This window comes from Odontesthes bonariensis, chromosome 12 (assembly GCF_027942865.1).
Source record: "Odontesthes bonariensis isolate fOdoBon6 chromosome 12, fOdoBon6.hap1, whole genome shotgun sequence".
Taxonomy (NCBI): Eukaryota; Metazoa; Chordata; class Actinopteri; order Atheriniformes; family Atherinopsidae; genus Odontesthes; species Odontesthes bonariensis.
The window spans coordinates 15015173-15038605 of NC_134517.1; the positions used below are offsets into that span (position 1 = coordinate 15015173).

Below are 23433 nucleotides of genomic sequence, written 5' to 3' on the forward strand. Positions count from 1 at the left end.
GAATACACAATATAGCTTATTTGTCCTCCATCTCTGTTGCTGTTGTTCCACTGTTTATTTTGATTAATTAAGAGTCGGAAAGTGCAGCTGCTTTCCGAGTCCCTCATTGACATGACACATATATGACTTACTGAATGAATGTCAGAAAGATCCCTGGAAGATGTCGGCTGATAGGCTGGTTTATGGTATATGGAACACAGACATTTATTTTGACAGATAATGGAACAAAGAGAAATAAGTTGTGCTTAAATTAGCTGATTGTCATCAGTTTCATCTCCATCTTTATCGCCTTGTTTGTAATCTTCTTGGCTACCAGCTTCTTACAATAACATATTCAAATATAACTTATTGTACTTCATAACTTCTATTTTTAAAGACAGCTGATCATGTCATGTTAGTGCATTGGCTAGTTCTCCTTTTGGATCGCTCTGCCCTTGTTCTTTACTGCAGCTAGTTGATCAAACAAAGGTTTATTTTTCCAGCAGAACCTTTCTTGACCTTGAAAGTGGTAGAGTTGCATTAAGGAGCAATTATTATATTGGCTTTCCCAATATAACTTTGTAACGTTATGCTAAAATGTTTCACTCTTCCAACTATGTCTGAAATTATTTTTGCTAATTCGCACTCCATCTCACGCTTGCAGACAAATCAACTTATTGTGAGTTCTGATCCTACCCCTAAAACTGGAAAAAGATGTCTACGACCCAACATGATAATAACACTTCCACCTCAAAACAGTGATGGTAACAGATAAATGAGCAGCCCAAAAGAAAAAAAGGTGACTTTTAATAAAGTTTTTACGTCTGAGTGCTGGATCTGATTTTAGCGTTAAAAGTTTTATACTGTAGCTGTCATGATGTGCTAAACATCTCTGAGTTTTCATCACTTAAACTCAAGATCTTTAACTCCCTATTATGTGAATTATAAATCAGAATGACCGCTGGAGATATGGAAGATACACAACTGAAGATTGTGCTGAAATTATTTGAATTGCCATTCATACAGTATTCAGCACAAGTAGTTCAAGGCTAGTTATAGCACTCTTACCCCAAACATTATATTTACAGAAAAAAGCATTCTGTCAACAGTTTTCAGTGGGAGAATTCTTTGGTGACCACACGAAATATTCATCTGTCACTCCTGTAAGTTAGAAAAAATTGAGTTTTGTCATTCAGTAATGAGATGGTCTATTTTTGGGAAAGCAATGATGTTTACTTAACCCTGACCAAGTAAACCTTTATACCTGAACCATATTTATTTTATGACGAAATCAAACCAAGTTGATCAAGTGACTTAACCTAACCAGATAGCAAGTAAATTTGAAAGCAAACTGCAAGTAAAAGTAAATGTGACGTGTGAAAAAGCATTTTTACTGGTCCACATGGGAGGTGAGGTCGCCACAGATCACATTTTGTTACAGTTGCCACAAGTATGAGTTGCTACCGATGAGCATATCTATTGGCTAAGTCTGGCCTGCTTAAACCTTCCTTACACGTCATGAAAATGCATGAAACCCCGTAAATGTTTCATAGAAGTTCTGTATATTTTATTTGGTTGAGAAAGTGTGATCAGCTGTTGACAGGACATTGGTTACATGGAACTTGGACACCTGTTCTCAAGGCCATTTTTTTGATAGATAGAAAATAATTTCTTTATATCATCTGGTTATATCTATATATTTCACTGTCTCATTTCAAACTCTGTGAGCTGAGTACATTTTCCATCCAACAGAAATGAAAGTCTGCGATATCTTAAGTGCAGGGTTATTGATGGAGAGAACGTGTGTTTGATTTAATTTTTCTGCTCATTTGAGTTAATAGCAATTAAGATGAAATTGAAAATATAAATTGTGAGTTAGACTTTACAAAAAAATCATTTTGGAGTGAAATTCAACCTGTGTTTGTCTTAGATGGCCATGACTAAAGGAAACTGCTAAAAAACTATCATGAATGCCTTGCGTAGGTGACTCTTAATTACAAGTTTACTTTTGATCATTAACTCGTGATAATGTTTACTAGGCTAATATATAGTGATAACCTTGTCTCACAATGGTATACAATGTAATTAGATTAACAGTACCAAACAGTGTTCTACTATAAAATACCATGCACAAATATAGAAGTGTGTGTGCTGGTAGCTGTGAGAGCTTGTGCAAGTTTCTATGAAGTTTCTCCTAGATATCTCCCCTCTGCATCTCAAATGTTCTTAATTTCCTTTCCTAGGATGGTGGCCTATAGCCAAGTATTGATCTGTGAGCCACAGCTTACGCTGAATCTCCCTCATCCATCTGAGATAATCCTCATATCCGTGTTAAAATGGAGTGGCCAAAAACTCACAAACAGCTGTTAGTGAGATGCTGCAGGGAAAGCTATGAACTGTGTGCTGCTGACAGATAATGAGAAAGCATGAGGCTGGGGAATATATAAATAGTGCATCGACCAGGGAAAAGAGAGTTTAAAGAGTGAAGGGGGAGAGGGATCTCCAAGGTGTGTTTGGCAGGGAAAGCCCTGCTGTGGTCATTATTGTCAGGACTGAATGCAGACAACCTTTGCTTGTTGCCCCCAATTTGTCGGTCACTCCTTCCTGTAAAAGCAGTCACCGTCATGAGCAACTCTAAAACCATTAATGACCTTTCGAACAGCGCAAAAGAATGCAAATAAATTGATTCAGTTAACAAAGCAGGTTATTGAAAGCCGGGTCTCAAATCCACAGGGCTTTCTCTTCACTGCTAAATTAAATAACTATAGAAATGTTATTGATTTCATCAGCTTTCTTTGACGATCTTTAAGAGCTAATCCTGAGGTATGCAAATATAATTTGATGGAAATATCTATTCATGTGGGCTGTGCTGTGGTTGCCTTCCTGTAGGCTTCCCAGTTGACATGTCCACCTGCTCATCAAGCACTACAGTAAATGTCCTCATTCATTACTTGAACATTAATCTCGAATGTTTTTCTTACTTTAGTGCTGAGATGTCATAATTTTGTCACCAACTTGCTTATATCATCATCTGCCCCAGTATTCCACTTTCAATCCCAACTTAATCACGCAGAGATGCTTGGTTAGGACTCTTTAGTGTCACATCTAAGAACACACAGTAGCTTTATGTATTATATTTCAACATGCAGAGAAGTAACATCGAGTTCAGTCTAAGTTCCTGTATCAGTATTAGATGACATGTGAAGTTGTCATTTCCAATCACAAATGAAAAAATGATGTTACTTGGTAGGTTTTTTTGTTTAGTTATGAGAGTTCCATACAGACCAGAGCAAGCACAGGTTTCCATAAACCATTGGAAGGGCGAGTCCTTCGAGAGAAACAAACTAAAATGGCCAATTCAGACAGGGGATGAATTTAGGGGTTGTATAAAGTGCCAGTATAAAAGGGAATAATACTTTTTTTTTCAAATTGTGAATTTGGCTTGGCTGCTCAACTAAAGTTCAAATATATATATATTTACATAATACATATATATGTGCACAGAGCAGTTATTGTGTACAACAGGTCCCCTGTGAAATAACTTAAAATAGTCAAATTAATTATCGAATTAACCAAAAGCACAATGATGTTATCATTGAAGAATCAGCACCTCCAAATCTGAGACCATGGTCCTCGGCCGGAAAAGGGCGTAATGCTCTCTCCGGGTCGGGAACGAGATCCTTCCCCAAGTGGAGGAGTTCAAGTATCTCGGGGTCTTGTTCACGAGTGAGGGATGAATGGAACAGGAGATTGACAGACGGATTGGTGCGGCGTCTGCAGTGATGCGGGCTCTGCACCGGCCCGTCGTGGTGAAGAAGGAGCTGAGCCAGAAGGCGAAGCTCTCGATTTACCGGTCAATCTATGTTCCTACCCTCACCTATGGTCACGAGCTGTGGGTAGTGACCGAAAGAACGAGATCGCGAATACAAGCGGCCGAAATGAGTTTCCTCCGCAGGGTGTCTGGGCTCTCCCTTAGAGATAGGGTGAGAAGCTCGGTCATCCGGGAGGGGCTCGGAGTAGAACCGCTGCTCCTCCGCATCGAGAGGAGTCAGATGAGGTGGCTCGGGCATCTGGTTAGGATGCCTCCTGGACGCCTCCCTGGTGAGGTGTTCCGGGCCCGTCCCACTGGGAGGAGGCCCCGGGGAAGACCCAGGACACTTTGGAGAGACTATGTCTCTCGGCTGGCCTGGGAACGCCTCGGGGTCCCCCCAGAAGAGCTGGAGGAAGTGGCCGGGGACAGGGACGTCTGGGTCTCTTTGCTTAAGCTGCTGCCCCCGCGACCCGATCCCCGGACAAGCGGAAGATGATGGATGGACAATGATGTTAATTATTTCCATTCTGCCTTTATTGGATTAAATTTGTCAAAATGAAGGCATTGAGAGAACTCATATACAACACACGTCTAGAGGACCCAGAGTCAGTCGGTACACATAGGATTTATTTGGTATGTGTCTGAATGATTAGGCTACTGAATGCCAATTATTATTGCTTTTTTATCTAGTTTGAAACACTTTTTTTTCTTTCTTTTCACTTTTTTTTCCCAGGAAATTATCATTGCTACATAATACTCAGCATGAATCAGCATTAACAACTGCTCCCCTAAAGTTGAGTGGATTTGAAGTGGATTTTGAGCTAAAGCCTTGTATGCTGCAGGGAAAACAGCTAAGCTTCAAGCTGTTTTAGGAAGATTTTCTAAAGAAACACTGTTAAAGACCCTTTCCATGCAGTTAGCAAATGTTGGTGATGAAATTCTGCCGCACTTTTATGCATGTGTGTGGCACGACATATCCCATGATGGTCTTTTCTCCTCCTAAAGATAAGTTTCAGTATATGCAGAGAGACCTAGAATAAGAGTTGATAAACATTAATGTGCTTTTGCTGTAAAAGTTTCTCATATCTCTGTACTATATTTGCACATATTGAAAAATATGATTTAAAGTACTGCAGACCAGATAAGGACCTGAAGCTCACTGTCACGATAAAAATCTGTCAACAATCTTTTTGTAAAATGTTACATTGTCCATTGCGACTTCTCACTGAGGAACACTTCCACAATCAAAAACTTCAAATAAACAAGAATCCAGAAAACAAAATCTTGCTGGTGAATCGGTCATACATATGTTGACAATTAGCAGAAATGGAAAGAATGAGATTAGTGGGCATATAGAAAGAAAACTGTGGTCAAGTGTACTGGAATTATAGGAGCAGTCACTGCCTCCTCATTTCAATCTGTATGCCCACTCTTAGTCAGTGGGCAAACTTAAACTGGTAAAAATGATTTCAACTTTATGTTTGTTTGTTGTTTCTCCAAAGAAAAATCATAAGTCTGTACATACAAATATATTACAATACAACATTTATACTGTAAGTATTCAAACCAACCTCTGTCAGTGTGTTCCTGTTTTTATTGCCTGTTGTTAACTTTTGTTTTCTTCAAAACAGCTTGAAAGAAAAAGGCATTGTATGCATGCATGGCTTTGTTTATGTGAGTATAAGTGTTTCTTTACACCTGTGAAAAGCAGAATTAAGGAAAGACAGAAGAATACGTTTGTTCCTCCGTGAGACCCACAGAGGATATGGTCGTATGTAGATATACAGGTGGCGTCAGTGTTACTTTCTCGTGAATGCACATTGCAGTAGTTATCAGAGCAAATATGTCAAGCTTGTTCACGGAATTAATGACCCTAACTCGGGCCTAATTTCTTTCCTGATGTGTAAATGTCAAGCACCATGCAAATACAAATTGCACCCTTGTGCTTGTCACAGCAAGTACTGCTCAGGAGCTCAGTGTCCAAATGCAGACACAATGTTTGTCATTTGCAAACTCACCAGAGAGGTCACACTTAGGAGTTCTATTGGCTCACTGTTTCATATTCCTATTTTATCGCAAATCAGGTTTAGCTCTGCAATCATCCAAATCTTGTAAAGTTGGTCAGTTTTGCGGAAACCTGAGCGACTATATTGCCAAACTATTTTGTAGAAAAGTTTTGAATTGTCACAAGAAATAGAAAAACAAGGAAATTCTAATCAAGCACTTTTACACTAATTATAAGCGTATAATTAGGAACTGTTTAACTTGTATATGCTCCCTTTGGGTCAGATATTGTAGAACTTTAATATCAATTATCACAGTTATGCAGACGATACACAACTTTATGTGTCTCTGTCACCGGATGACTGCAGCCCAGCAGACGTACTGTGTCAGTGTCCGGAGGAAATAAACACCTGGATGAGAGAGAATTTTCTACAATTAAATGGAGACAAAACTGAGATCATTCTGTTAAGAGAAGAGGGTCAGCGTTGGTAAATATCTTGAGACTCGGGACCTTACAATCACTGACCAAGTTGGTAACCTCGGTGTGTTGATAGACTCAGATCTGACTTTCAGCAGCCACATCAAAGCTGTCACCAAGGCAGCTTTTTACCATCTCAGAAACATCAACAGAATTAAAGGTTTCCTCTCCCAAAAAGACCAGGAGAAACTCATCCATGCATTCATCTCCAGTAGACTCGATTACTGTAACGCTCTTTTAACTGGACTTCCCAAAAGGAGCATTAAACATCTGCAGCTCATCCAGAACGCTGCTGCTAGAGTTTTAACCCAGACTAAGAGATCTGAACACATCACACCAGTTTTGAAATCTTTACTCTGGCTTCCAGTCAGTCACAGAATAGATTTTAAAAGCCTGCTGATGGTTTACAAATCCCGGAACGGTTTAGGCCCAAAATACATCTGTGATATGTTCAGAGAATATAAACCCAGCAGAGCTCTTAGATCCAAGGACTCAGGTCAGCTGGTCCAGTCCAGAGTCCAGACTAAACACAGAGAAGCAGCATTTAGCTGTTATGCTGCAAACAAGTGGAACAAACTGCCAGTGGAGATTAAACTTTCACCAAATGTAGACATTTTTAAATCCAGGTTAAAAACATTTCTTTTCTCATGTGTCTATGCATGAAATCTGCACTCTATCTTTTAATTTATCTGGACTGTTGCTTGTTTTTAAATTCATTTAAATTATTTTATTTTGTTCTATGTATTTTTAATGCTTCTTCCACTTCCTGCTGCAATGCTTTTATTTTATGTAAAGCACTTTGAATTGTTTTGTACATGAAATGTGCTATACAAATCAATTTGATTTCATTTGATTTGATTTGATTATAAACCAGGCTGTGTCCTGTTTTCAAAACATGGCGGTCTCGGCAAGGTGAAACGTAGGTTTGACAAACTGTATAGGAAACTGGTGGTTAAACCGGAATTTAGATTTAGATTTTCCAGAAGTAACAAACAAATCCTTAGCCTGATATGAGCCTACAATCTGACATTATTGACGTTATTTTTAGTTTAAGCTAGTATCAACCATGCATAAGACAAAGTATACTATAAACAGTCAATTTTAGTTGTATGTGTACCGGTACAATGCACACGTAAAACATATTTGCCATGTTTGGCTCAGGAAAAATCCCAGTCAATACAATTTGATTTATGCTTGATTCAATTCAGCACCCAGGAATGATTCATAAAGATAAACTCTTTCGGGTGGCTGGTTTCATCATAGTTCAAGCCTCAGAGGGCCTTTTGTTTCATACCCACGGGGTAGCAGGTCCACATCCTGTTCAAGCTCTTCTCTGGAGCAGGATCAAAGTGTGGGTGTGTGAAAGATGGAGGTTCTTGTGCTGTGACAGAAAAGGCCTCAGTGCTCAGCTAGCCTCCAGGTGTAATATCTACAGTCTCTCTTTTCTTCCACAAGAATCCTTCTTTTCCCTGCACAGTTTCCACCGATGAAATGAAAGTAACATTTCATCAAGCTTCACCCCTGGAGTTGTAAAGATCAATACATTGAGAGCTCTTGCAGAAGGGCTGTAAACAATGAAAATTCATCCTCTTAAATCACATCTAAGCCTGTCTCTATTGTGTATGGGGCTATTTCCACTGTAAGCCACCCAATACAGCAGTAGGAGCACTAGAAAGTGAAAGTTTATTTGTGAACACATAAGGGTAAACAATTATAAGTTTAAGAGTTTCATTTTTGAAACTGTATCCCATACAAAACAGATTAAATGTTTACACCACACCATTTTCTGGTTGCAGTGCTTAAACCAAACTTAACGCAGAGGCCAGCAGGTCAGAAGGATCTGGGGGCCAGCAAAAAGCTTTTTCAAACAAGGAAACATACACACACTTGTAGCTATCAGCGGAGAACACAATGAATTGTTGAATATCTATAGTTACAATATCATCAGAAGTTTTTATGTTATTGTTTTATATCAAGGAATACACGCCAACTTCATTTCTGGCTTCTCCGTGTGAAAAGGCAGCACTACTCCCAGAGAAAGTCCAGCAAATAAGAACATTTCATAAGAGACTGAAAGGACTTATAAAATTCTGTAGTGCTGCTTTTCACCTTTTTTTTTTCTTTTTTTGATATTTTATAGTATAATTTGATTAACATGTACATGTAAAATTCAAAGTTTTTACCCCTGAAAAAAAAAGGAGTTTGTCTCCATGTAGCATGTGTTACGTGTTTTTTTTGCACACTGGCCGCAAGGTAATTCTGAGAAATCTGGTCCACTAGGAATCTCTGCACAGGGTTGTTAAAAGGCTGCCACCTGGGAACTGGGAAGATAGACCCGGTGTGGGTGCTGAAGCTGGAGAAACCTAGAAGAGATGATTGAAGGGAACCAGCTGCCTCATTTGTACCATGTTGATGCTTAGAAGTAAAACTCCTATTCGCATCATAGGCTGTCCATGATAGATTCCGTGTATCTCCATGATATTCTCCATTAGGAATTGAAACACAGCGGCCCAAACCAAAGTACGATGACTGTCTTTGCTGATTTGTTATTAGATCTGTTTTTGTTTTCGGCAGATAAGGTTAGGTAAAGAAAGATGCTGAACTGCAAGGAAAACCTGATAAACCCAACCTTCTGGCTGTGTGGTTTTCTAATTCAATCTCTTATGGCCTGTTTCCTGCAACCAAGTTGAGTCAGAGGATAAGGATTCCAATTGGGCCATCATCAAAGTCTTTAGTCAGCTGCTTGTAGTTGTATCTTACAGATCAGCTATGCCTAGCATGGTAGAAATTCAATAGACTACTAGAAAACAAACTAGTATAACAATAGTTAAATGGATTTTTTTAGGATGCTTTAGGTAAGCATACAAAATATGCTTGGTCAAAATATGCTTGATACATGTGGTAAATAGTGAAATAGGAATGAAACTAAAGTAATTGTATGCACACGCAATGTTTGTGTCTTTGCACATGGGGATTGACTTGTCATGAGAAAAGCTTAAATATGGACATTTATATCAAGTGATTGCTTTTGTACGAGAGTCTATTTTAAGGCTTTCCATGATGGTTTTTTAACCATGGCCAAGTATTTTTTAATGGCCAAACTAAACCGGAAGGTTTAATGTCTAAACTTAACCAAACAGTGTGAATGTGAATGTAAACAAGATCTGGGCAAAACAAACTGAAGTGTGAATTAAATATATAAAAACCAATAGGCAAACTCAAGCCTCTTAAATGACAATCATATAACTCCAACAGCCTCCCATCTCCAAATATATTCTTTTCACCAGTTTAAACTGTTCTTTCATTAATAATATTACAAAATGTTGTAGACTCTGTTCCAACTTGTAATGAATGAAATAGTATGACTGTCATGTCAAAGAAGGTAACATAATAAATAAACTTTTTTGTATTAAATTCTCTGACAGCAAGGTTATTCTAACATTTGCAACATAATAAAAGCTGTTTGCCTATGTCAGGTCGAAGACTTATCTTTAACTGCTCCATCAAAAAACTTGCAGAGAGCGATACATGAAATTCTGCTCTGAGACATAAATCTACACAATTCACTTTTATCTGCTCTTTTTTTTGCCTTCAGAAGTACTTTCTGTTATAAATGTGTAAACTCCACTGATACGACTTTCCATCATGCTGCACAGAACAGTTTTACAGTGACCGGCTGCAGGCCAGCTGGGTGCAGCTACAACCTGCAGGTGTATAGAAAAAAGGGCAGAGATGATTTTTTTAGGGGTAGAAGTTAAGCAAGGGAGATTAAAATTGGTACCATCGTGTTTTGGGCTTGCCTTTCCCACAGCATAAGAAAATATTACAGTGGACAAATTTAGGTTTTCAGAAGAGAGATATTCAATCCTCACGCTAAGCCATATTCTGCAGGAGTTGAATCCTGCCATCTATAGTATGCTAAGTATATTTGGTTATGTTATTTTCTCTATTTTGTGATGGATCTGTATCTAAGATTTCCCTCATCTATACATTATTCTAATATATTATCATAATATCAGTGACATTTTTGAGTGGCTAAAAGATGCTCCACCTCAACCTTCCACCAACAATTTATCAACAGATTCAACGTGTCATGACATCACCGATTTCAGTTTGTTTAAAATTCAATGTAAGGCATTTGAGAATCAAGCTCTCCGATTTCCTGATCGATAGAATTTGGGTCATGGTTGATCCACAAGTTGCTTTCGAGGATCCTTTCAGGCTGACTTGTCGGCTCACTTCCAGTATGAGAGGCACAGGCTGTTGGGGGAATCCTCCATCGTCTTCCCCTCATCCACAGATGCTCAGGATGAGTGTTCTGACAGCTTGTTGTCAAGGTTTCAGAAGAGATGAAAATTGTGAAGTGATCCCTGTGCGGTTAAGTTCTAAAAGGGAAAGCAGGATTATGTGCAGCCAAATCCCTTATAACTCAAAGTTTAAAGGAACCAAAGTTCTGATCTAGCTTTTTGGATTAAGCCATTTCAGGTTGCATCTCTATAATGCAGCTTCAACATTTAGCTTTATGAACATTCATTGTTACACATATTTGGGATGTCGGATCACCCATTCGTAACGTCACATTCAGTAATAGTAATTTAATTTTATGTAACAGCCTTACATGGAGATCCTTTATCAGACAACCCGTGCGACTGCATGGCATTATTGTGCCCCTTTCATAATATTAGATAATAGTAACATAACAGATTCTGACACGTTCCAAATAGACAGCTGTAATCTCCTAAATAGAATAGAATAGAATAGAATATAAAAATACTTTATTCATCCCCCAATGGGGGAATGTCAAATTAGTCATCTAGCTTAAAAAAATTATAAATATTTACAATGATTGTATATTAGACAATAATAATAATAATAATAATAATAATAAAAATACTACTACTAACAATAATAATAAATGACAAAATAGAGAAATAAATAAATTTGAGAAAAACATGTCAGCAGTCACTGTTAAAAAGCCTTATGGCTGTGGGAACAAAGGACCTCCTGAACCTCTGTCCTGCAGCACAGAGAGATGAGCCTCTCACTGCAGCTGCTCCTCTGTCCTGCCAGGATGCTGTGGAGAGGATGTTTATTATTCTCCAAAACAGAATATAATTTCTCCTCATCCGTTGCTCCACCACAGCACTGAGAGGGTCCAGCCTTCTGCCTACAACAGAACCAGCCTTTTTCACCAGTTTGTCCAGGCGCCTACAGTTTTTGTCTGAAGTGCAACTCCCCCAGCAAACAACAGCATAGAACAGTGCACTCTCAATGATAGTGTGATAAAACATGCATATCATATCACTGCAGACATTGAAGGACCTGAGCCGTCTCAGGAAGAAGAGACGGCTCTGGCCCCTCCTGTACACTGCTTCTATGTTGACAGACCACTCCAGTTTATCCAGCAGCACCCCCAGGTATTTGCAGTTCTAAATGCATAAACATAGACATAATCTGCCTGGTTCCATTTATGGTTAAAAGCTTGGCTTGCTAAATTTGGCTGTAAATGCATGGGGATGTGGCTAACAATAAGAAACTAGATTGCAAGAGCAGATGCGTCATTATATCGCCACATAAAAGTTGTTCTACCCTCAAGAGTAATATTAATACAGTTTCAATATTTAGCCTTTCCGTCACAAATTGTTTAGAATATGCATGGTTTCTGAGTATTTTTAAGTGCATGCTTTTAAGGTTTAGATTTTTTGATGATTATTTGAACAATTCCAAGCCTCTGGTTTCAGTTAATTTGCATATAAAAATCAATAGCATACACCTGACCACCAGTTAATTATTAACCATCTCTGTGGTTAATTCTAGCACTCACCATGAAGCACAATAGTCAGTCAGCTGTGTATAATTGGGACAGACAACTGTGGTGTTCGTGATGATTTTTGATGAGTAAAGATACAATGATTTTAGGAATTTAGTGTGTGTTTATGTGCTCTAAAATTAAAATCAAGATTGTAAATGGAGCAATACACACCTCATTTTAGACCCAATCCCAACCAGACTGTTCAAGGAGGTTTTTCCCTTAATTGACACTTCCATATTGGATTTGATCAATCTGTCTTTGTTGACAGGATATGTACCGCTGTAATTAAACCTTCACTTAAAAAACCTACTCTTGATTCAGAATTGTTAGCTAATTATCGACCTATTATCAATCTCCCTTTTATGTCTAAAGTTCTTGAAAAAATAGTTGCAGCGCAACTTTGTGATCATTTAGATATAAATAATCTATTTGAAAAGTCTCAGTCAGGACTCAGAGTGCATCATAACACAAAAACAGCACTGATGAAAGTTACCAATGATCGCCTCTAAGCCTCTGATAGCAGTCTTGTGTCTGTGCATGGCCTGTTGGCATTTGATACGGTCGATCATTTATGAAAGAAACTTGAACATGTTATTGGGATTAAACTAACTGAATTAAGCTGATTTAAGTCATATTTATCTGAAAGATTTCAGTTTGTTCTTGTAAATGAAGAATATTCCTTACACACCAGAGTAAGTCATGGAGTTCCTCAGGGTTCTGTGCTTGAACCAATTCTTTTCACTTCATACGTGCTTCCATTAGGTAACATTATTAGACAACATGGCATAAATTTCCATTGCTATGCTGATGATACTCAGCTATTGTTAAAATCAGGAACATCTTGTCTCACAGTGATGCAGGAAGACTAGTCCATGCATTTGTTACCTCAAGATTGGACTACTGTAATTCTTTATTACTTTATTAAAGCTGCCCCGCATATTCTCTGAAAAGCCTTCAGCTGATCCAAAGAGTTCCAATGAGAACTAACAGGAGAGATCATATTTCTCCAGTTTTAGATTATCTTCATTGGCTCTCTGTTAAATTCAGAATAGAATTTAAGATCCTTCTCCTCTTAATGACCAAGCTCCATCATATCTTAAATATCTCATTTTAAGATATTTTCCTAACAGAGCACTTCGCTCCCAAACTGCAGGTTTGCTTGTGGTTCCCAGAGTTTCTAAAAGTGGAATGGGAGGCAGAGCCTTCAGTTATCAAGGCTAGGCAAGTTTATTTGTAGAGCACAATTCGTACACAAGGCAATTCAAAGTGCTTTACAGCGACATAAAATCCCAAGAAAGCAAATAAAATCATTGTTTTCAGACTGGATTTAAACTTTGTCAGAGTTGAGGCCTGTCTCACATCTTCTGGAAGACTGTTCCAGATTTTACGAGCATAAAACTGAAACGCAGCCTCACCTTGTTTAGTCCTGACTCTGGGCACCAGCAGGAGACCCCTCCCTGAGGTTCTCAGAGCCGTTTGATTACTCAAATGATATTATGTACATGTGCCATTATAGTAGTCATTAACTCGTGTTTCCCTGTTCCAACAGGTATAATTTGAATGGTGTTAAAGTGTTGTTTCCCCTCTTTTCTGTCCTCTCAAACCCCAGCTGGTCAAGGCAGATGGCCACCCTTCCTGAGTCTGGTTCTGCCAGAGGTTTCTACCTCTTTAAAAGGGAGTCGTTCCTTTCCACAGTCACCTCAGGCACGCTCAGGACAGGAGATTGGACTGAAGACAAGTTTCAATGCAATCTGTTGGTTTCCTTAGCTAGTAAATTGTTTTTGAATTGGCTCTATAGGTTTTCTGGAATTGGAATTATTTTGAAATCAATTATGATTACAATGAATTGAACTCCAATTGGCTTGAATTGGACTATATTATTTAAGTGCCTTGAGATGACATTTGTTGTAATTTGGTGCTATATAAATAAACTGAATTGAATTGAAAATTTAATTGAATCATACACCACTCCTGCTACTATTTCCGGGCCAGAATCATCCAACATCAGAAAAATAAAGGCCCTACACATAAAAGAAACAGCTATGGAAAGCATTATAGTTCATCCATTATTAACATGCTGTAAAGACTTGTAATACACGACTGTATTAATATTAATGTAATGTTATATGAAAGTGACAACATTTAATATGCAGCTCATAAGAGTGATAAACAGAAAAAATTAGCTGCAGCTATTTAAATTCCTGCAGCGTGTCAAGACCATTGTCAGGCTCTTGACCCTCACTGAATCATTGAGGTTTCAACCTGGCATCAGTTAAACCATGAAAATCTGAGTGTGTCTCTATTTGTGATAAGGTGGTGTTCCTGCACAATTTATATCCAAATTGTACTGGATTTTATTTTAACTGCATACACACAACTTCTGCTGTCCCATTCCACCCACTCAGCGCAAGGTGTTACTAAAGATGAAAGGGCATGAAAAAGCAGGTGTGTCTGACAAAATTGCAGCTGTTTTCGCTTTGCATCTGCCTCAACAAAGCTTAACCCTTTATCCTCCAGCCAGAGGAGGGATTTATTTGTAGCTTAGTTATAATGGCAGTTTGTTGCTGCGAGAATGTCTTACCATGGGATAGTACAATAGATAGAATATGCTAAAGTCCTGTTGACACCAATGACAAATTATTTCAGCCCATCAGATGATCCTATGTTGAGATATGGTGTTATCTTTTAAAGCAGAGCAGTTTGTACTGCTGCAACATTTCTAGATATGTGGCATTATTTCACTACTTTGGCTTTGAAGATATTGTGTGTTCCACATATGTGGGGCCTCACACAAAGACAAGTATTCTGTGATATCACAAGTAAATCACAAGACGAGTATCATTCTACATTTTCAACGCTTCCGTTTGTTATTTTTTCGTTAACAAATTTCTTGAGAAGATCAAACCCGTCATTGCGACAGGCTGAAGAAGTCTTCCGAACATCTATACTTCCGGAAAAAAAATATCACAGATACATATTTTCATTTGCATCGTGTTTGGTGATAATACTTATAGATTTTATGTAACTTGGCGACAGTACCTATGTTTATGGGATTAAAGGACTCCTAAACTGATAAAGTTCAATTCAATGAAGTATGTTGTCACCCACAACAGATTATTACCCAGTTGGAAAAAAATTATTTTGACTATTCTTGTTAGTTTAGTTGTTTCATTCATGGTTTAGTTGTTCAGTGGGTTAGATGACAGTATGAAATGTCTCTAGCCATTTTCTCCTTTTTAAGGTTTGCCAGCTAATTTACCTGATTGGCTGGTTTAAACCCTTAGCTGTAATAGGTTTTAGAGTAAGATGGGAAAAAGGTCCAATAACAAAAACCTCAGTAACCAGAAAAAAACTGTCAAAATTAGCAGCAGTTGGACAGCCAACACTTAAAACCCCATTCGGCTACTAACATAAGTAAGAAGACTCAAACACCGTATATGAAATTGTGCACTCGTGTGTTCGGTGTTAAGAGATTTATATACCATTAGGTACATCAAATAGGAGTGTCTCTTTCTGTGCATGCTGAAGTATATATAAAGCTGAAATGAGGGAGATAGTTAAGTGCTGAGTAGCAAAAGAGCAAGTGACAAGTAACTCAACAAGGGAAGGACATGCACCTCCTCATTAAAAAAAAACTGGGACACAATTCCTGAGGGTGTAACAACACTAACAGTACAGAACAAGCAAGAAAAGAGACAGCTCTGTACCTGCAGACACACCTCTCATATATATATATATATATATGAACACTGTATATCTGCTTTATGAGTAACATTGTATTTCTTTCTGTGTGCTTGGACTTGGATGAGTGTGCTCTGTGTTTCTGTGTGCGTGCATGCAATATGTCAGAGATATTCTTGTCAGCTTGTAGCAGAAGTAGACTGCTAACATGTCTGACAAGAGATGATTGTCCAATCTAATGGATATCTGGCTGTCTTGACACCAATCTGGCATCAATTTATGGATCAACTATAGCAGAGTGGACTAAAACACTTGAAATCCTGCTGGTCTAGACGTGGGTAGTTGTGCTTTGAGTGTTTGCCTACCAGCATTTTCTTTATACAGCATGTTTTTCTATTTAGTATGAGCAAATAATCTCTCCTATGCACTTTACTGTGTCCAGCAGTGATTTATACCAAAGCCTTACAATATATTAATCAACCCTGTGCACTCATGAATAACGTTGTAAGAATTTTACACACCATGAGGTGCAACGGAAAGGAGTGTCTCTTCCCTTGTTATGTTGAAGTTAATGTATCAATTAACAGACATTAAAAACAATTCTAATTTTATGATTTCAAAATACCCATGACTAATTCTTAAGAACATTGGAAATTCTTTCTATAAATGATCAAAAATTGTTTTCAAGGCATTTCTAGGGTTTTATTTTCAACTTACGGGGTACTTCACACCAAGATGAACCTATATCGTAAATCTTTATAGGACATTGCACATTATAGGATCACCTTGATTCGAGATTAGCCCTTTTACAACGTTTCCTTTTGTGAGTGCGAAGGGGAATGGTTGTTTGATAAGCCAAGGAAGCAGTTATGGCTCAGTGTCAATGCATCACTGCCTTAAGGGAAATGTCATTGAAGGAGTAAGTGCTTCCGGTGGCCTAACACTTTGAAAGTGTAGCTGTTTTTGTCATACTTCTTTTCAAAAATGGTGTCCAGAAGCACACTTTTCTTCATGTTAGATAACACGTACTGCAGTTGTGTCTTAATGGAGGTAAATGATCTAATAGTTACAGCTGATATGGAAAACTTGGCTTTAAGGCATATCTGTGTCCACTATTATTATTGAAAATGCTTGAGGGCATATAGTTAAAGAATATGACTGAAGTGTTCATTTTTGAAAAAAAAATTCAATAATTCATATTTTTTAAATCTCACTGTTTTGTTAATCTTTTATCTTTCCTTTTTTTTAAATATTCATGTAGACTTTTTCTCCAAGCCCCTTCATTACATATCATACACATTTGTGTTGTTGTTGGAAATCCTCATAATGTAGAATTCTGCTAACTGCAAATCTAAGGATCTGTAAGAAGACAGGGAAAAGTCATAGCAAAGATTTCATCCATACCATCATATATTTTTTTCATACCCAAATCGTAACTTTCTCAAGGTGTTTACTTAATATGATGGGGAATTATGACTAAATTTCTGAAAACTGTTGGAGTTATTTTTACAAACATGCATGCATTAGTGCATTTTTTTTTTTTTTTATCATATGAATTGGCTGTTATCAGCATGTATGTTTATATTGATGTCAAATTGATTTAGAGTAGTCATGATAAAAAAACGAGAGATTAAACTGTACCCTGTGTACACAGTTCATCCAGCTGGTTACAGGCTATTCTCACCTCCTCTGAGTATAATAATCAGACAGAAACCCATTGTCTGCAACTATTGTCGACGTGACTCTTATACATATGAGACCAGTGTAGCATTGTCGATGCAGCTCGGCTTTCTGGAGGTTGACCTTTTTCCATGGATTAATAGGTTTTATGCTGGCAGCATTAATAAACAATTTCTTGGTTTCCACATTGGGTTAGTGAGCAGTCACTCTGCATATTAATGAATCATCCTCCTCATATGAACCTCCTCTCACCTACTTTTAGGCAGCTGTGCTGTGTAATGTCAACCTTTATGATTTTTTTCTAAAAAAGTCTTGTTTCAGGGTGAGTCCCTTTGCTCCTGATTTAAAAAGCAATTCAAGGCATTTCAGGGCTTTTTCAGAGGCTTATCAGGGCTTGTAAAACTCACACTCTCTCAGCCTGTTTGTATCTGTTTCCTCTTTTTCTTATTATTCTTCCCTGGATCCCTCCTTTTCCCCCTAGTCACATCACTGGTCAGTCTTTTCTTTTTCTCAGGGTCAAGTCATTCTCGTTCGCTGTGACTCTTCTTTATTTCCGTCCCTGTCTACTTTGCTTTGCTGACGGGGGCTGATTATTTAGGGCTGAGCAGTTTTGGCCCTTACACTGTCTGTGGCCAAGGTCAATTATGGCCTTCTCATTCAGAGCATGACCCATTTTAAGCCAGGGATCCACTGATGTGGAGCACCAATTGGGGGAGATCGAGAGGGTAGAAAATCAACCCTTTGCTGCCTCGAAAATTATTCGATTTTCCACTGGTGCATGTTGTGCCTGAATCTCATTTTCTTTGTTCTGCTTCAATGTCACCCATATTTCCCCAAAATACCAGATGTTAGAATGTAAGGGTAGCATTGCCTTTTGTTTATTTGCTTCTTTGAAATTATTAGAATCGCAAGCTTAGAGTCTCTGTGTGGCTCCATGTGCCCAACTCTCAAAGACGGTTTAATTGCCAAATTTGCCTAATATTGTGCCACAGTAACACAAAAACAATACAACTAAGCGGTGTTATCTTCAAAAAGTCTACTGACACTGAGATTAAAATTAACAAACAAGTTAACTTCTGTTATGGCTACTTATTTTCCTATAGGTTTTTTTCCTATAGTCTTGCTCAACACCGGTGTTGTTGACTTTATTTCGTACTCTCTTGAACAACCTGTTTTTTGATTATATGAGATAATTTGATCTTATGGTACTGTACTGTAAACATGCTGATTAGATTGTCCTCGCGGTGTTTTCATGGCGGTGGCAAGAATTTGGAGAAGATCTTTTCCATGAAGTGTACAATCAGAGGTCAGCAATTCAGCCGTAATGTCTGTATACTCTGCTTAGTTGTCTGCCTTCTTTTGACGGTGTAATCAAATATGGAGAAATAACTACAGGAAAATAAGAAGCACATTTTTTTGTGACAAGACAAAAACATAAAAGCATTCAATTTCCCTGCTCACGCACTTAAAAAACAATCAGCAAACAATACATATGCCGTCAGCTGCATTCACTGCTCTCAGATACAAATGATGCTGATGACGACGACTACCAATCTCATTCCACAAACAAACCACCTCCACATGCCCAGCCTCTGTAAAATGCCATGTGAAGGCATTTGATTAGCCACAATTATGGCCCTGGCACAAGCTTGTATGATTATTCAAGGCTGTTTTATAGGCATTACATAAATAATAATTGCTGCACTAAACCTAGACTTCTATTGGAGAGATGATTCTTATTAGGCAAGGCAAGGCATCTTTATTTATATAGCGCATTTCATACCACAGGCAACTCAATGTGCTTTACATAAAGACAGTTTCAGTTTACATAATTACAGCAGTCAACCATAGCCAACATATCTCACTGCAACAGATCACCACTCTGATGTTTTGATGACTACACTAATAGCTTTGACTGTATTCAACTGGAACTGATCATGCTCCTCTTTTGGAGTTTTCTGACATGTCAACTGTTGCATCCTGCTTTTGTGCCCTATACTCAGAAATACCCAGAAGTCCTACAACAAAGAAAGAAAGCACATACAGCCGGGAGTTTTTTAGGATTATTATTGTTTTTTTGTCTCTTACTGTTCAGCTCTTCTGTCAACTGAATATTATGCAGAGGATAAGCTTTAATGAAAGTAATTCATGTAGCAGGCGTTGCTTTTATTCAAAGCAACTTACAAGTGAGGACTCTAACAGTCTTTTACTTCATCAGCTTCTACTTTGCTGTACTTTTGGAACACATTACAATGCTCATAACATTATAGCCACGACAAATATTTTGAAAAAAAAAACAACTTACGTTATATTAAAATGGATATTGCACCAACATTGATCCATCTTCTGTCTGTGGTCTCTCAGACGTACACAAAGGATTGTGGTGTTTTAAGACTGCTGAGGATACACAGAAGCATCCTTGAAATTTCACAGAATGAAGGGCTAATTCCTTAGATTGTTCTTTGACATTGGAACAGTCTATCAGCGAGACTTGATGACGTTGCCACCCTAGAAACGGCGTCCATTTGTCCTTCCTTGACTTTGAGGAGCACCTGTAGGCTGGAGATCAAAGCAGTCTCCTTCTGGTTGTTAAGGAAACCACTTTATTTTCTGAGCTCTACCAGCCTGTGTTTGAAACTGATCTGAGAAATAACTTCCTGTGCTGCTATACAGGACATTTATTAAGAGAAAGCCTCTACCACTGCAAAATGTTTCTGATGCACTTAATCTATTTTCCTTGCAACGCTTTCTTTCACTACTATGATGAGACTGAAATATCTCAACCGCCTTTGGTGGACTGTAGATTAAATTTTGTGTCGACAGTCATCGCTCCAAAAGATAAATCCTACTGACCCGTCCAATCACTGATGATGTAATGTTTGGAATTTAATCAAATGGCTGACAAATCTCTTTTGTATATTGTAATGAACTGTGCATTGTGTTTATACCAGAGCATGAATCAGGTTTCAATTTAGCCAGACCCATTTTTCCATTGACAAGTGTTTCAATATGATTTATACAGTATTGCACTTCTAAACATCAGGATTTGCTCCATAGAAGTACACTTCAAAATAACTTCTGACTATCAGTTTAGAGCTTGTTTGTAATTTACTGAAAGTAATTTTTTTCTGAAAAAAAAGGAAAAGAAAAATAAACAAACAAAAATGTTTATGACTCATCCTGCACTTGGAGGCATGTACTATTTTGTATCCAGCTGAACATTTTCTTGATTTTAGAGTTTATGAGTTCTGGCAAAAGTTTAGGAGTGATGGTGTGGTTGCTTGCTCCAGCCAGTGGAGTCGAGCAATCAGAGCAGACTGTTTCTGAGAGTGGGTGGCATCCTTTGCTGTTGTTTTTATTGGAAACATGTTAGTATGAAGCAGCAAATAGCAATGTGCTGATTTTTTTATTACCAAACTTTGATTCGTCAACTTCTTGAACTGACGCAAATTTTCATACAGACATTTGTTATTCATTTCTCATCATTTGTTAATTAGCATCTTTAGTTCACAATAGCAGAGCAATTGTAAATATTATACAGTTTGCCTGTTCATACAGAAATTAGGATATATGTCAGTTTGAATTCTTGTATAATTACTTCAGAGACTCCAGACTTTGACTTTGAAAAAAATCACAGCAGCACGGGGTAAATCAGAAGTTGTTACATACAGTGCCAGTGGTTCTGTTAACCAGCTCAGTGTGAAAATACTCTCAACAGATGTGTCGAAGTTCTCCATTGTGATGACTGTGCTTTGATTAATACACCAGAATGAATGCCTTTATTTTTAGCAAGGCAGGGCAGACAGTGTGGAAATGCTTTTTATTACCCTTCTGGTTGGAGATGAATTGGTAACAGCAGAGAGAGATGTGGTGCCTCAGTGTTCTTTTTTCATCGCCGGATTGAGTTGTAAAGGATAGAGAATCACTTGATTATTCATCATTCGCGCAAAGTCCGGAAGTCATATTCTGATAGTTGAAAGCAGACATGTTTGCAAGAAGAATGGTCCACTCCTAGCTTTGTCATTTAAAAAAAAGAAAAGAAAAAGAGGAACCAGCAAACTAAATCTGGAAAGATATCTGGGTCCTTGTGTCCTGGTGTCAGAGCCTAAGAATATATACTTTCTACCGGGAGCATGAGCTAATCGGCAAAATGAGTGCTCTTGCATCTGATGTCAAGGTTAAGACCAAGGATAGAATGAGAGTTGCATTTCACTGAAGATGATTATAGCCAGGAACACTCTGCAATGATCATCCTTTTCCAGAGAAGGACAAGAATCAAGTTCATTTCACCTGGCAGTTTCTGTATTCACCACAGCCCTATTCTGTACAGTGTCGGTATGAAATAAAAGTGACGGTTGTACTGGTGATCTCCATCCTATAAATTATTAATCTTACATCTGTTTCATTCTTTCACAGTGTGAAATATGAATCATTCATTGGAGTTAACTTGAATGTATTGCACATATATTATAGCTGAATGAAATCTTATTTGCATTGTTTTTGGGCTATTTCTTTATTTTTCACGAGCTCCGTGCTGCTTTTGTTCATCTCTGCAGGAACTCTTTACAGCGGAATGCAAATTCAAAGAGTCTGTGTTCGAGAACTACTATGTGATCTACTCGTCCATGTTGTACAGACAACAGGAGTCGGGGAGAGCATGGTTCCTCGGGCTCAATAAAGACGGCCAAGCCATGAAGGGGAACCGAGTGAAAAAAACAAAACCAGCTGCTCACTTCCTGCCTAAGCCATTAGAAGGTATGTAATGAATGCACATTAGAGCAAATGGGATTAAAGTACAACATGTTTGGTTTCAGAATTTACAATAGATACGTCAAATGTTGCAATTCCTTCAGTGTGTATTAGCAAAATTTACATTTTCTTCGCATTTTGTCTTCACGCCTTAGTCCCTTAAGCACTTAGCTATCAGTGTTGCATGAACCCTTGTTACTGCTCTGTTTTCTTTTTGCAACAGAAAATATAACAATCTTTAGATATATGTAATAATGTGTAATAATAATAAATAATAATTAAAACAAAGAATATTCAGCTTTGCCAAATTCACCCTTCTTATTTTACAAGACAGTCGTCTTATGACTATGATCCAACTATCAGTTATCTGGGATGTCTAGAGCATTGGTAATTGTTTGTCTCTCATATTTTTGGGTGTGTAACGCAACGCCGGCCTTGTCAGACACCGTCAATGTCTTTTACGTCGGCAATGCTATATCGACATCGGTCATAAGTGATAAGCTCTGTAGCGGAATGCTAGAGAAAGAACAAGGAGAGAGGTGGCTGAGGCAACAGAAAACAAACACAATTTCTTTTTTGCTTGTGATCTTCATTTCTTCAAAATAAGCAACATTTTTCACAATAATGCGGCCATGCTGAGTGAAAAGACCAAGTATTAATAATGGCTTAAAAGCAATTGGATCCGTATGGCATTGCTGAGATACTCAAAGCACAAAAGGCAATGACTATATTTTTTGGCAGTCTTCCAGTTTCCATTATTGCATAATATACATACAATTGCCCCCTTCTGCACTGGTGAGCCATGTCTTCTTGCACAAACGCATATCGTACATTCTTGCCTGAAGTTCACTTGCTGGTTTTTTTTCAGGAGACGCAGCAGGAAACATCTCGTCACTGCTGGTTCTACATTTTTGGTGTATAGGAGCCTTTTTACTGTGACTAAATCTAAGACTCGGTTTTATGTTTAACAATGCTACAGTTACTGTACGTATAACCTTTAGTATGTCTGTATTTGCTTGCTGATTCACTGTTTTACTCATGAAGGTTAACAGTTTAGAAGACAAGGCAGCTCTTTATGTTTAGTATAAAATGGCGATAGTCCTGTTGATCACTCTCAGCTTTCCATAATTTTAAACAAGGAAATCAAAGTGAAGTGCCCTTTCAATACAGCTGTAGTGTAGTAGCAGAAAAATTATGAGACTTTTGTTGCCTTTTCTTTTTCTATTTTAATAGAATCAG

At 38.0% G+C, this 23433-nt stretch overlaps 1 protein-coding gene across 3 annotated transcripts in view; it reads left to right on the forward strand.

Moving 5' to 3' along the window:
* Positions 1–23433, forward strand: part of fgf14 (fibroblast growth factor 14) — a 128090-nt gene that overhangs the window by 100919 nt on the left and 3738 nt on the right. For all 3 annotated transcript variants that reach the window (XM_075479214.1, XM_075479216.1, XM_075479215.1), the window contains exon 4: positions 22002–22200. In XM_075479214.1, coding sequence (XP_075335329.1) covers positions 22002–22200 — 199 coding nt within the window. The remainder of the gene's footprint in view (positions 1–22001; positions 22201–23433) is intronic.